The sequence below is a fragment of the Hippoglossus hippoglossus genome, chromosome 9 (genome assembly GCF_009819705.1).
Source record: "Hippoglossus hippoglossus isolate fHipHip1 chromosome 9, fHipHip1.pri, whole genome shotgun sequence".
In the NCBI taxonomy this organism is placed as follows: domain Eukaryota; kingdom Metazoa; phylum Chordata; class Actinopteri; order Pleuronectiformes; family Pleuronectidae; genus Hippoglossus; species Hippoglossus hippoglossus.
In genome coordinates this window covers 26449271-26462180 of record NC_047159.1, presented here as the reverse complement: position 1 = coordinate 26462180, position 12910 = coordinate 26449271, and the positions used below count along the sequence as shown (strand labels likewise).

The following is a 12910-nucleotide window of genomic DNA, read 5'->3' as shown; positions in this document are numbered from 1 at the left end:
CCACCCCATTAAGGTGTGGTCAACAGTATATAAGTCAGGTACATTTGAACAGGTGGGTCTGAGACTCACACTTGTCTCTGGAGGAGGTATGAAGCTTACAGATGATCATTTTTTTCCTTTCACTGTATCTCATTGTTTGTATGGTATTATTGTCTGGAGCATTTGTCTGATACAGGTGTGTCTGTTCTGTGTGCTTCTGTTTCACTCAGAGAGGAGTTCATGAGCTTCAGTGTCGGCTGCAAACTACATTGACAGTAAGTACATGATTTTATTCTGGAAGATGTATTTTGAGCTGCATGCTTCCCAGTAAAATTATTACAAACTGTTTTCTTTACAAATGAATTATTTTGTGTGATTGTGATTACTGTGATTAATGTATTTGGACACTAGCCAAGACTTAGATGTCAAAGATAGATGTCATGTCATATGTCAGGGGATCATGGGGTTGAATTATGTGCAGCATATGTTTAGACAGAGTCGAGATGTTAACAATTATATGCTTTGGATAAAAGCCCCTTACAGGACAGGTCTCAACAAGTAGTGGTTAACGGAATGATTGGTCCTGTGAGGACAGACACTAGCTTCTGTCTAAAATCTTTTTTTATTTTATTTTATTTATGACTGTCGGGATGTGAAGAGGATTTCAACAAATAAAATGGAACGTTTTTCAGAACAAATTTCGAGCCCTACCTTTAACTATTGTTAAAGCCACACATTTACTGTGATAAATACTCCTAATGTTATATTGTAACTACATTAGATATTGCTATTGTCTTACTCTAAATACATGAAATACTTTTACTGTGATATTTTAACCACATAAATTACATTTACTTTAATATTTTACCTATGTTTAGGACATTAACTGTGATATTTAGTTACATTAAACACTGTTATTATACAATATTTTCACTACATAAAATACTTGTACTGTCTATTTTAGCAATACCTTTACTCTAATATTCTAAGAAAATCTTCTACAATTACTGTCATATTTTAACTACATTAAATACATTCACTTTGATCATTTAAGTAGATTAAATATTATTATTGCCATACATTAAATAAACTTTTATTGTCATTTAAAAAATTTAATATTTTAACTTTACAAAATACTTTTATTGTCATACTTCATTAAATTATTTTACTGTGATATTCTAACCACATGAAATACTTTTACTGTTCTTTTTTAACTACATAAAGTAGCTTACTTATCTCATCATACTTAAAGTGCTAAAGTACTTTTACTGTCATACTGCAGCTACATCAAATACATTTGCATACAATGATTTTGCTTGATACTTGATAAGCACATTAAACACTAATACTGTGGTTCTTAAACTACATCAAGTATTTTACTATCATATGATAACTATATCAAATATCTTGACTGTCATAATGTAACTGTAAATAAATATTTTTACTGCTATCCTACTTGTAGGATATTTGCGTATTTAATCATTGTCTGAGTACGATTTTTAAAGGAGTAATATTTTACTAAATAAAGGATTTTACTGAATAAAATATGTCAGTTAAAATAACAAAACATAACAGAAGGCGTGACTCTTGGCTGGGTCCATATTTTAACTGCAGTATCAGTATCAAGTGTGAAGAATAAATACAACTCTCTTCCATTTTGATATTACACTGAGGGAGAATGGGTTTGCAGGCATTAACACACAGTTCATATGAATACACTATACACAACCAGCATCAATCAATTGCTGCAGGCATAAAAATTAACACTAAATATACAATAGATATGAAATCATCACAAAAAAACAAAACGTACCTACAATATTTAAAACAGCAGCAGATGAAGCCACAAATAAAAACATTGTTAGTGTCGTGTTGGTCGAGATGATTCTGACCCAGCAGGTCTCCCTTAGTCAATGTCCTCAGGAAGTTTGACTGTGTAACAGTAAACTTTTACGGTACATTTTATCCTCATGTTACTTCTATATCTGTATTTGTTTTCTTGACCATGATACTTTTATTACCGGTCCGTTGTGGTGAATGTTTGACTGTTGGTCCTGATGCACTGCTACCATCTACTGGTGCAATCGGTAGGGACGGTGAAGAGGACAATCTGAGCTTGACACTCAGTTTATAAAGCTTTTCTGATCATAGTAGTGCAGATGTTTCTTTGTTGTATGAACGCTAACCAGTCCTCAGGGGTGGCACTGGATCTAGCCCTGGACATGGCTTTGTCTCTGTTGGCAGACTGTATCTGTTTTAAATAAGACATTTGAAGGGGGCGTGTCCGTTAGCAATAACACTAAAAGGCTGGGAAAAGTTTTCCAATCTCTTGGCTGGATTAGAAATGGAGAATATTCTTGAAAATGAATGATAAAGGGAAGTCGCTCTTTGTAAGAGTGCTCGATGCTGCACGTTTCACCATTATTAACACAGTACCTGTTTTAATCCTGTTTGGAATGGGCTGTGTACTTGGTCTGTTCCTCGTCATTAGTGAGTCCTCCTCAAACATGATCCTGTTACTTTTTAATGTTTGTGTGCTGGATGGCTTGTGCATAGCTTTTTATAAGCAGTCTATGGGACAGAGTGAAGTTAAAAAAAACTATGTGTTCATCCTACCTGGTTTATCTGCAAGGAAGATTTGATAGTCAATGTTTTTCAAAAAATGAAACTGAATGGTCTGAAATGGTTTGTGAATGATGAAAAAAAATTATCAAATAATCTGGTAGCAATTTAGACCCACAATTTAACCCATTTGCCAACTGCTGTTGAATTTGATCTGAGGACGTAAAAGAGGACACGTTCAACTCGGTCCTCAGACTCAGGCCCATTGCCCTGTCCCCACTGACTGCTACAGTGCACTGGTCACCTGTTTATTACATTTGTATTGAAGTTGAACATAATGTGTATGCATAAATTCAACACTGCCCTTCCCTAGGACAATAACAACACACATACCAAGTGTGAAGTTGATAAGATGAATGGTTTGTGAGATATACATTCCACATTCAGACAGACAGGCAGACGTTTGTAGAATTAGAAGGTAGATAATAATGTCATTAAGTTAAATTTTATATAAATAGTTGTTGGTAGTCATTAAATTGTATGTGTTTGTGTATTTCTTTTATCTTTCAGGAATTATCTGGTCACACTTCATTGCTTAGCTACTGAGAAATTAATAAAAAATGGGGAACGTACCATCAGAGAGTAACATGGGCAACAGCCTGAGATGCTGTGTATGTGATAAAGTCTTGCCTCCGTGCCATTCTTTTGACAATTTGTACAAAACTACTCTCCATGGCCAATATGTTTATGTCTTCAATGGAGGCGAATACTACAAACCAGTCGGTTACGATAATCGATACCATTGCCAACATTGTTTTTATAAGCCAATCAGAGATGAGGAACAAAGGCAGAGAGAGGAGGAGAGGAGGAGAGAAGAAGAGAGAAAGAGAGAGGAGGAGAGAAAAGAAGAGGAGAGAAAGAGAGAGCAGCAGAGACAAGAAGAGAAGAGACAGAGAGAGGCTCAAGAGGCTGAAAAGAGGAGACAAGAAGAACTGAATCAAAGGCTTGAGGAATCACAAAGGCAAGCGGAAGAGCATGAAGAGAGCACCATAAAAGAGGAACTTGTGTCCAAGCGACACGTTCTAATAAGCCATCTGGATGAGTTTGATGCAAAGTACATATCTGATTATGATGATCTTCTGGAAACTCTTTCATCAAAATGCAGCATCCCGGTGTCAGACCTCAGTCTGGTTCAGCTGAGTGCTGACCAGCTGGGCAGCATCCTGTCAGCCCTGGACAAACTCCTGTTTGATGAATGGATCAGTGCTCCTCCATCTCTGAGCACTCTGCAGCATGCCCAGGTGTTAATCACAGAGCTGTGTGCCCTGTCCCTGGAGATATCTGAGGGAGTTTCCCTGAAGGGCATCTCCAATCATGTGCAGTCCCTGGTGAGCCACATCAGCCAATCAGCATGCAATGTCTCTGAGAGTTTCCTGCTGACTCAAGCCCTGTACCTGAACCTGATGCACTTCTTCACTGACCCTGGCAGCTGTGATGCAGCTTTCATAGCTAAACAATGGGCTGAGCAGGACCTCACAGCTGAAGATCTCTTTCTTATAGAATTCTTGGGCACACTCACAACATCACTACAGAGTGCAGTTGGAAGAGCATCCACGTTCATTTTGAAGATGGAGATCCAGTGCTTGGAGCTTCTCCTATCCACACTCACACATCTAAATGGCAAGGAGAGACATGTAGGATTCAATGAAATACTCCTCAGAATTGTGCAAACAAACAAATGGACACCAACTGAGGCAGTGACTCTGCTCAAAGTGCTGTCAGAGAAATATAAAGAGGATGCTCCCATCACTGAAGTGCTCACATTAGTACAAGTGTATGACCTATCACCAGAGTGGACAGATGACTCCGGACACTCCCTCACCCAAGCTCTGGACGTCCTTGGCCCTGAGAGATTCCTACTTGACTTCTGTAAGACTCTCAGAAAACAAGATGAGAGCAGTCTAGATTCAGCTCTAGCAGAATTAAAAGCACTCAATAACTTAGATGATTCTGTTGTCATCATGATGAAAAACATTACCAATGGTGTCCTAAAATATTCAGAAAATGCCCCAAAAGGTGAACCTTTTATGAGAGATTCCTTTAAAAGTGGAAACCTGACTGCAAATGAAATCCAAAACTCACTCTCTCAGCTGTGCAAAGCAGTGTCTGACACCAAAGGCTGGTGGCCAACAGTGCTGCAGATGCTGAGGTGGTGTGTGCTGGTGCTGACTGAGAAGACCGCAACACTAGGATTTGTTGGTGTGGAGTTGGACCCATGTGTCACAGCCATGTTTGCAGCCACAAAAGTCCTCATGGGAAAGAAAGTGGACATTGTGTTGAGCTCTAACATTCACTCACTCAATCAAACTAAAGAGTGGTCTGACTTCTACAAGCACCTGGGGATTTCACTCAACACAAACTTGAGGAAAGATAACACATCATTGATGGTTGTCTATGAAGCCGACATTGTGTATGGTACAATGGATGACTTTGTGTCTGATTACCTTCAATGTGGCTTGAAGGGAATGGAAGGGGGGAGCCCTCTCCTTAGTCGAGGATTTCTCATTGAAGAGAGATGCCTCAGTGCTTCCTATAATCTGGAACTCTCAGTGCTCAAGGAAAATGATGCTTTGGTGTTTGCTTCAGAGACTCTGCAAAGCCTTATGGGTACTTTTTACAGTGAGGAGATGGAACTGAGAGACAGATTTATCAAGGCTCTTTTTCAGGTCCTCCATTCTAACCTTAACAAATGCACAGATGAAGACAGTAAAGTAATAGCCATTTCACAAAAATGCACTGGAAAAGATTTGCCTTCCAATAAGGTCTACATCCTGTCCATTCTTGAGAAACTCCTCCAAGAGTTTAGTGGAGAAACGGAATGTGAGAAACAAGGGGCATCCCTGGTTGGCAACTTGTGTTTGGAGATTCTTTTTTCCCATGCAGGGCAATTCCAGATGGTGTCAAATCTTACAGCACAAAAAAGATGGTCACCAGAGGAAGTTTTAGCCCTCCTTGTAACATTAACTGACCACCATCACGATAAAGACTGTATTTCTATCATGAAGATTTTACATCTGATAGAAACATATCAAGTGTCTTCTAGGTGGACAGATGAGAAGAATCAGTCTCTCCTTGAGCTCTTGAGCATGCTTGATACTAAGAAAGTGATGCAGCATTTGGAAAGAGGCTTTGAAGATGAGGAAATAAAAAGCCTCGAGTGTCTTTTTGATGAAATACGGCAGATGAAAAACATTGACGAAAAAACCCTGGAGAAATCTTATTCTATAGTAAAGGGGGTTCAAAACATGATTAAATCTGGTGAAATCAAAAAACACACTAATCTAAAGCAAGCTAAGAAGCTGAGTCATAGCACAAACACAGAGGACTTGCAGGAGATCCTGGCAGTCTTATGCAATGCTGTACATGTGTGCAATGCTGAAGAAAAGTGGTGGCCCAGAGCCACTCAGTTGACAAGCTGGTGCTTCTTGGCCTTGTCTGACACTGGAAAGCTTCTGGAGATGGGAACTGGAGAGGGGAAGTCATCCGTCATAGCAATGTTTGCAGCGCTGCGTGTATTCCGGGGAGAAAAGGTTGATGTGGTGTCCAGCTCATCTGTGTTATGTCAAAGAGATGCAGAAGAATGGACAAACTTCTACAAGTACTTTGACATCACGGCTGACACAAACACAAACAAGACTAAAGATGAAGATAGAAAAAAATGCTACCAGAAGGACGTGGTCTATGGAACAATTGAAACCTTTGCTGCAGATCACCTTCGCCAGATATTTGAGATGAAGGATGTGAGAACAGATCGCAGCTATCAGTGTATCATCATCGATGAAGTGGACTCACTGCTGTTGGATCAGGGAGTGCAGCTGACATATCTCTCCAGCCCCATGGTCTCCATGCAGCACCTGAATGTTATCCTGGCCATGATCTGGGGCCATGCCAGCCAGTATGGCTTCTTGTCCACAGGACACATCACATTCGTACAGGGTCCCCCTTCTTCATTCTACAAGAGCATATTTGACTCAATTGACATGGATGGAATAAATGACCCCATGGACGTTTTACATATTGCTGAAGAGTCAGGGATTGTGCATAAGGGATTTACAGAGGAAATCTACAATAGCGAAAAAGATGAACTTCTCAGGAAACTGAAAACTGTGAGTCTGGATGACGTGATAGATTTTTTCCAAAAGATTGAGCAGTATGTCCCCTATGGTTTCACTGTGTACACGTTAGATGATAATGGATTGCTCTCTCTTAGAAAGGCCACACCGTACAACAACCCCGACATTCCAGAACTTACATTTCTTGTTTTGGATGATGGCTTGTGTTCTGCTCTCTATGATTCTGAGGAAGTTCTTGCCAATCCCATCACAGAATTCATCTTAGAAAAGATTCAGTACACTCCATGCACAAACAATACAGGGAAAATCAGCATCCCTGGATTCTTGAAAAATCTGATAGAGAGTAAATTGCCAGTTTGGGTTCAGAATGCCTTTCTGGCAAAGAGACTGAGGCAAGGACGAGAGTATGTTGTGGAAAATGACTGTGTCTGTCCCGTTGACTACAGATCCACAGGTATTGTGGAACTAAATAAGAAATGGGGTGACGGCCTGCAGCAGTTTGTTGAGATCAAACACCAAATCAAAATGAGCACGATTTCAACAGTGACAAACTTTATCTCTAACCTTTCCTTTTTTGAAAAATACAATGGGAAAATATATGGGACCACGGGGACACTGGGGAGTGAAACTGACATGCTGTTTTTGCAGGATCTATATCCCAATCTCTCAGCCTGTAAAATGCCAACTTTCAACCGGAGGAAATTATTTGAGGTCAAGGGCAATCTGGAGACTTCAGCTGAAGAGTGGAAATCTAAAATTACCCATGTGGTTATGGATCAAATTTGCCCAAATGCATACAGAGAGGGGAGAGCAGCCTTGGTGATCTGTGAAACTATTACCGAAGCCAAAGAGCTCTATGAAACGCTACAAAGTGTCATCCCAGGTCAAATCATTCTCTACAGCCGGAGTGACAAAGACAGTTTGAGCAAAATAGATAAGAAACTGGATCCTGGGGATGTCATTGTTGCCACAAACCTGGCTGGGCGTGGCACAGACATCAAAGTGTCTAAAAAGGTGAACAAAAATGGGGGATTATTTGTGGTCCTCTCCTTCCTTTCTGAGAACACAAGAGTGGAACTCCAGGCATTTGGCCGAACTGCACGCAAGGGTAAACCTGGATCTGCACAGATAATCATGACCACTGATCATCTACAGGAGTCCCTCAAGACAGTGTCTTCTCTGGAGGAGGCAAAGGAAACAAGAAATAGACTTGCAGCAGAAAGGACAAATGACATGATGGCTGATGTAACTGAGATGAAACTGCGGGAGGACCTTTTCGCAGAGTACTGCAAGACCCTCCACGGAATTTACAGGAACACCGATGGAGATGAGGAAAGAGTTGTTGTTGCCGTCATGAATGAGTTCTGGGGGATTTGGTTGCAAACTAAATCAGAGGAAATTGACAATTTAAAAAGGAATGAATTGGAAAAGAGCTTGAAAGCTGATTTGTCCCTTGCACAAAGTCAGTCTCAAAGTCAGACTTCACCATGCTCCAGCATTTACCACTACATCAACTTTGGGAATCTCGCACTGGGCGAAAAAAAATGGGATGTCAGCACAAAGCTATTTGAAAAAGCAATGGGACAAGATGAAAGTTGGGCTGCCATAGCTTTTTACAATCATGCATACTGCTCTATAAAACAGCAGAAGGGAGATTACCTGACTACGGCCAGCAATGATCTCAAGAAAGCACAGGAGTCTCTGAAGTACCTCAGTGAGGAATGCTTGGTCTGCCTGCAGTTTGTAAAAATATCTTCTGCTGAATTAAAAAACAGTGGACAACCAACCAGCCTTGAAAAACAGTTAACAACCAAGTGCAACTTGTTCAGCTACTTTGATAAAAACATTAGTGAGGCTATCGAGAAGCTGAAGGAAATAAAAGACAAAGGAAGGGATGCAACAACCAAGAAATTACCCATGTTCTCCCTGGTGTCAAGCACAGATGAAGATCTCCAAATAGAGGCCTACAATCTGTACAGTAAAGGTCTGGAATATGTGTTTTCCGTGGAAGAGCAGCCTCGGTTCCCATGGGAAGCTCTGCTGGTGTTCTGTCTCGGAATTCTGCAGATTATTGGAGGGGCACTGCTCACTGCCTTTACGTTTGGAGCATTAGCTCAAGTCGGCATGGGGCTGATCAGTGAAGGAATATCAGACTGCATCACTGGCATTGAGTCCATGATTACAGGAGAATTCAGTTGGCAATCATGGGCTATAGAAAAAGCAATATCTATTGGTATTTCTCTCATTGGGTTTGGGGTTGGAAAGCTGATTACAAAGGGCTTCAAAGCTGCTAAAATGTTGGTCAAGGGACTAGGAAAAAAACTTAAGTCATTACCAAAGTTTTTCTCCAAACAGGTTAAAGAAGGCCTTAGCGTTGTTACAAAGACAAACATGAAGAATGCAGTGAAACAAACAGCAAAGAAAATGGCAAAAGAAATCATTAGCTATGCATTTGGGAAGGCAGAAGATGCTGTATTGCAAGAAATACTGAAAGGCATTAAGAATGAGATGACAAAGGATATTGCAAATGATGTAAAAACCAACATGGAAAAGGATCCTTTGGCTGGATTGGTAGACTCCATTTTGCTCTCTCACCTTGAGGATAAAAAACAAATGTCTGATCTCCTGCAGGATAAGAACAGAAAGAGCAAACTTCTGGGTATTTTCAAGCAGATAAGCAAAACAGCCTTACAGCCATTCTACGCTGACCTCAAATGGCAGAACAAGCTGAACTCATCCATCACCAAGGTGATTGACAGTGCAGCATCAGAGGCCAAAGGCAAAACACTTGCAGTTCTGAAAGTCATTCAAGGCATTCACATGGCCTCACTCGCAGCAGAAGCCACCAGTGCAGTGCTCAGGCTTTCAAGCCAGTTTTTCTCCAACCTTCACAAAGAGCTGAATACATTTAAAGAGAATAACAAATTGACAGAGAAAGTGAAACAAAATGATCTGTCTGCTTCAGAAATGAAGATCCTGAAAGACTTCAAGCAGGATTTAGTCAACGAAACCAGTGCTTTATTAGCAGATGCTTTGGTAGAAGTGTTCCACCAAAAGTTCTCCAGTCACTTTGTTTCCAAGGCCGTAGGCCAAGTGAATAATGTCATAGGTGGTTATGTAAGAACTGGCTTGAAGAGTGAAAAAACAGAGGACAAACTCAGGGCTGGACAAAACAACAGATACATCTCATACATGTCAGTAGACATGAATTCAAAACGTAAACAGGACAGAGAGTCTGGTAAACACTCAGAGTCTCATGCTGAAAAGATCAAGGACTCCTCGACAGCCACTACTATTCTTGATATCAGAGTCCTTTCAGAAACCACTGGTACTAAGGTTGTCATCCTAACACAGGACAGCCATGGCAAGCTTACCAAAATGCAGGAGCTGAGCCCGAGCACCAAATCTGCCAGTCAAACAGTGACACTGATTTACACACCAAAGAGTTCACAACACCCAGACGGCCATTATGATGTGTCCATCAATAATAAGACAGTGAAAGTAACCAGCAAAGAAAAGAGCAGCCTGTTTCATGCTTTGGCACAAGGCATGAAACCAAATGCCACCAAAGAGGAGATTGCCTTGGAAGCAGGCCGTCTCCGATCTTTGGAGGCCGACACTCTAGTGAAACACTCGGATCGATGGGAGCCTTTCATCAAGTACAAAGAGAGGACGGATGAAATCAGAGGAGGGGACTGGTATATGGCAAAGGAAGCTGGACTAAAAAAGACAGTAAAAGAAAACAAAAAGGTGATCAAGGATGGAAAAGTGAAAAAGTACAACGACTGGGTAAAACATGTAAACAGCAAGCCAAGCACTGGACAGTTCATCAAAGCAGCTCACCAACCACCAGTGAGTAGTATATCGCAAGCTGGAGAATTGAATCAGAATAGCAAATTAGCCAAAGCAATGCTTGAAGTGGCAACAAAGTCAACTGCTGATGTGGAAAATTACAAAGGCCTTGGACTTCCAACTATTTATGTGCCAACAGAAATAAAACGTGAGTTTCCAAGTACAACAACAAAACAATTCAGGAAACTATTGGCTCGCACAATCAGCCAGGACAATGTTGTGAGTGCCCTAAAACTGACCATTCTAGGTGCAATACCCAGATTCAAGTTCAATAGTGCCAAGAACTACAGAGACTTTCGGAACAACCGAGTGAGTAAAACCAGGCTTGCCATTTTCGAAAAAAACTTTGAGCAACATTCTAAAGATTTGGTCAACAAATGGTTCAACCATCTTCAAGACAAGGCTGTCATGACAAAGGCTGATCTTGACACCCTAACTGCATGGATCGACAACAAGGGCTTCGAGAATCAAACTGACCCACACAGGAAGCAAGTCTCCAAACTCCTCTAATGCAAAGGTAATATGACATTTAATCTAGAGTGTTTGATAAGGGAGTCTGGTTGGATGGTAAATGTAAAAGAGGCACGTGTTCACAGAGCAGCTTTGCATCCCATGCTGTAGCCATACCTGTGGCAAGAGACGCAAATTGGTGATCAAAGTTATGATCAGATCATAAATTTTAACTTAACTTTTAAATGTAACCTCTCTCGACTAACCAGGCATCTGCAGGAGTGTCAGCTGAACATGTGCTCACTTCATTTCCTTCAAACAGCATCAGCAACACATGCTTGGCACCCTATCTGCATGGCACCAAATCATAAAGGATAGTTGCTATGTGGATCAAAGGAGCAGTGTGTAGTCAGATTGATAATGTAGTTTAATTCAAGGATGAAAAAAGGTTTTTAGAATACTTATTCCAAGAGGATAGAACATTTTAAAATATGATCTCTTCTTTGTCTATCCTTTGCTCCGAGCCCAATTTAAGATCAATATGAGATTTAGACTATTTCCTCATACTTGTATGTATGTAGCTCCTGAGAAATGGTCTTCCTCTTGTCTCAACCTGATCCTTATTCCATATCTTTAATGATCCGACTTCTGTCTCTTCCCATTAATCTTTATTTGTGTCAGTGAGAACCAATACACAATGTGACTGGCTTACACATGAGCCTACACAACTTCTGGAATTTGTTTCAGTGATCAAATTCAAATCAAAGAAGCCAATGAACACAGTGTAAGAATTCCTGGTCATGATGATTCATCTCAAATAGAGCTTGTCTCTTGCTCCTCATTTCTCCTACAAAGGGAAGTTCAGGAGAAAAAAATAAGATGATTTATTTCCCAAGAGAAAAATGATGGATAATCTTGGGCAGCAAAATGTTCCTATATTTTTTTGGTATTTACTAAAATGTGGAAAAAACCTGACAAAGATCCCACTCTGGCACAAAGTGGCATAAATGTGCAAGTTTTACTTTTTGTTTTTGTTTATTCACTAAAACGTACACACAAGAGATGACTTACAGTGAATGGTCTACGTTATTATGGTTAGCACTTGATCTAAGTGAAAAATGTACTTGTGTTCCTTTTACAGTGGGATATTGACACCTGACAATATGGCTGGCAAAGAAGTCAGGAAAACTACAGAGGTCTACATACCTGTCATGACGTTCGTGTAGACACCTCTCGGTATTCATTTTAAGGATGTTTTTTGGGGGTTTGGTAAATTTATATTGTTTGGGATATAAAGCTATATCTTATCATACATTGGAATTTAGTATTCACATGAAAATGTAAGAGTTGCAACTTGCTATATAACCCAAAGATTACAGCAAGCATATCTTATCCTATGTATTTCACATGTGTTTTAGATAGCCTGTTTTAAAGTAAGTCTGAAAAAGTGAATTCCATGGTAAAATATTTTGTCTGCCATTGGTTATTCAGATCGCTACAACAATCATACATGCCATCAAGATCTCTTGTGAAACACAAGAGATGCTCTGTGGCTTTCTGTAGTATCCACATGATTGATGTGCGTTAATACAAGCTGTTGTTAAACTGAAGAGTTAAACATCTATTCCAATGTGATCCTCAACTAAAAACAAATTTTCTCTTTATTTTCTTTCATTTTATTTGTATGTGTTAATTTTGGGGTTTGGGTGAAGGTGTGGTGTGGGTGTGGGTGAGGTGTTTGGTTGTTGAACTGTAAGTATGTATGTATCAGATATATGGTATATATACACTGTCTGACATCTATCACACTTCGATATACTTGCACTTCCTGTGCAAGTATATTTGAGATTTATAGGGTACTGCATACCTGACATTCTAATCCCAACCCTTAATCTGCACTGTCGATTCCTTTATAGAGTGTTCAGTCGTATATT

The 12910-nt window shown here is 40.1% G+C and overlaps 1 protein-coding gene across 1 annotated transcript; it reads left to right on the top strand.

Moving 5' to 3' along the window:
* LOC117767771 lies at positions 1–12492 on the top strand. The gene is made up of 4 exons (XM_034595625.1): positions 1–52; positions 210–254; positions 3112–11043; positions 12118–12492. The coding sequence occupies exon 3, from the start codon at positions 3162–3164 to the stop codon at positions 11034–11036; it is 7875 nt and encodes a 2624-aa protein (XP_034451516.1). The 5' UTR covers positions 1–52; positions 210–254; positions 3112–3161; the 3' UTR covers positions 11037–11043; positions 12118–12492.
* The last annotated feature ends 418 nt before the right edge of the window (positions 12493–12910 follow it).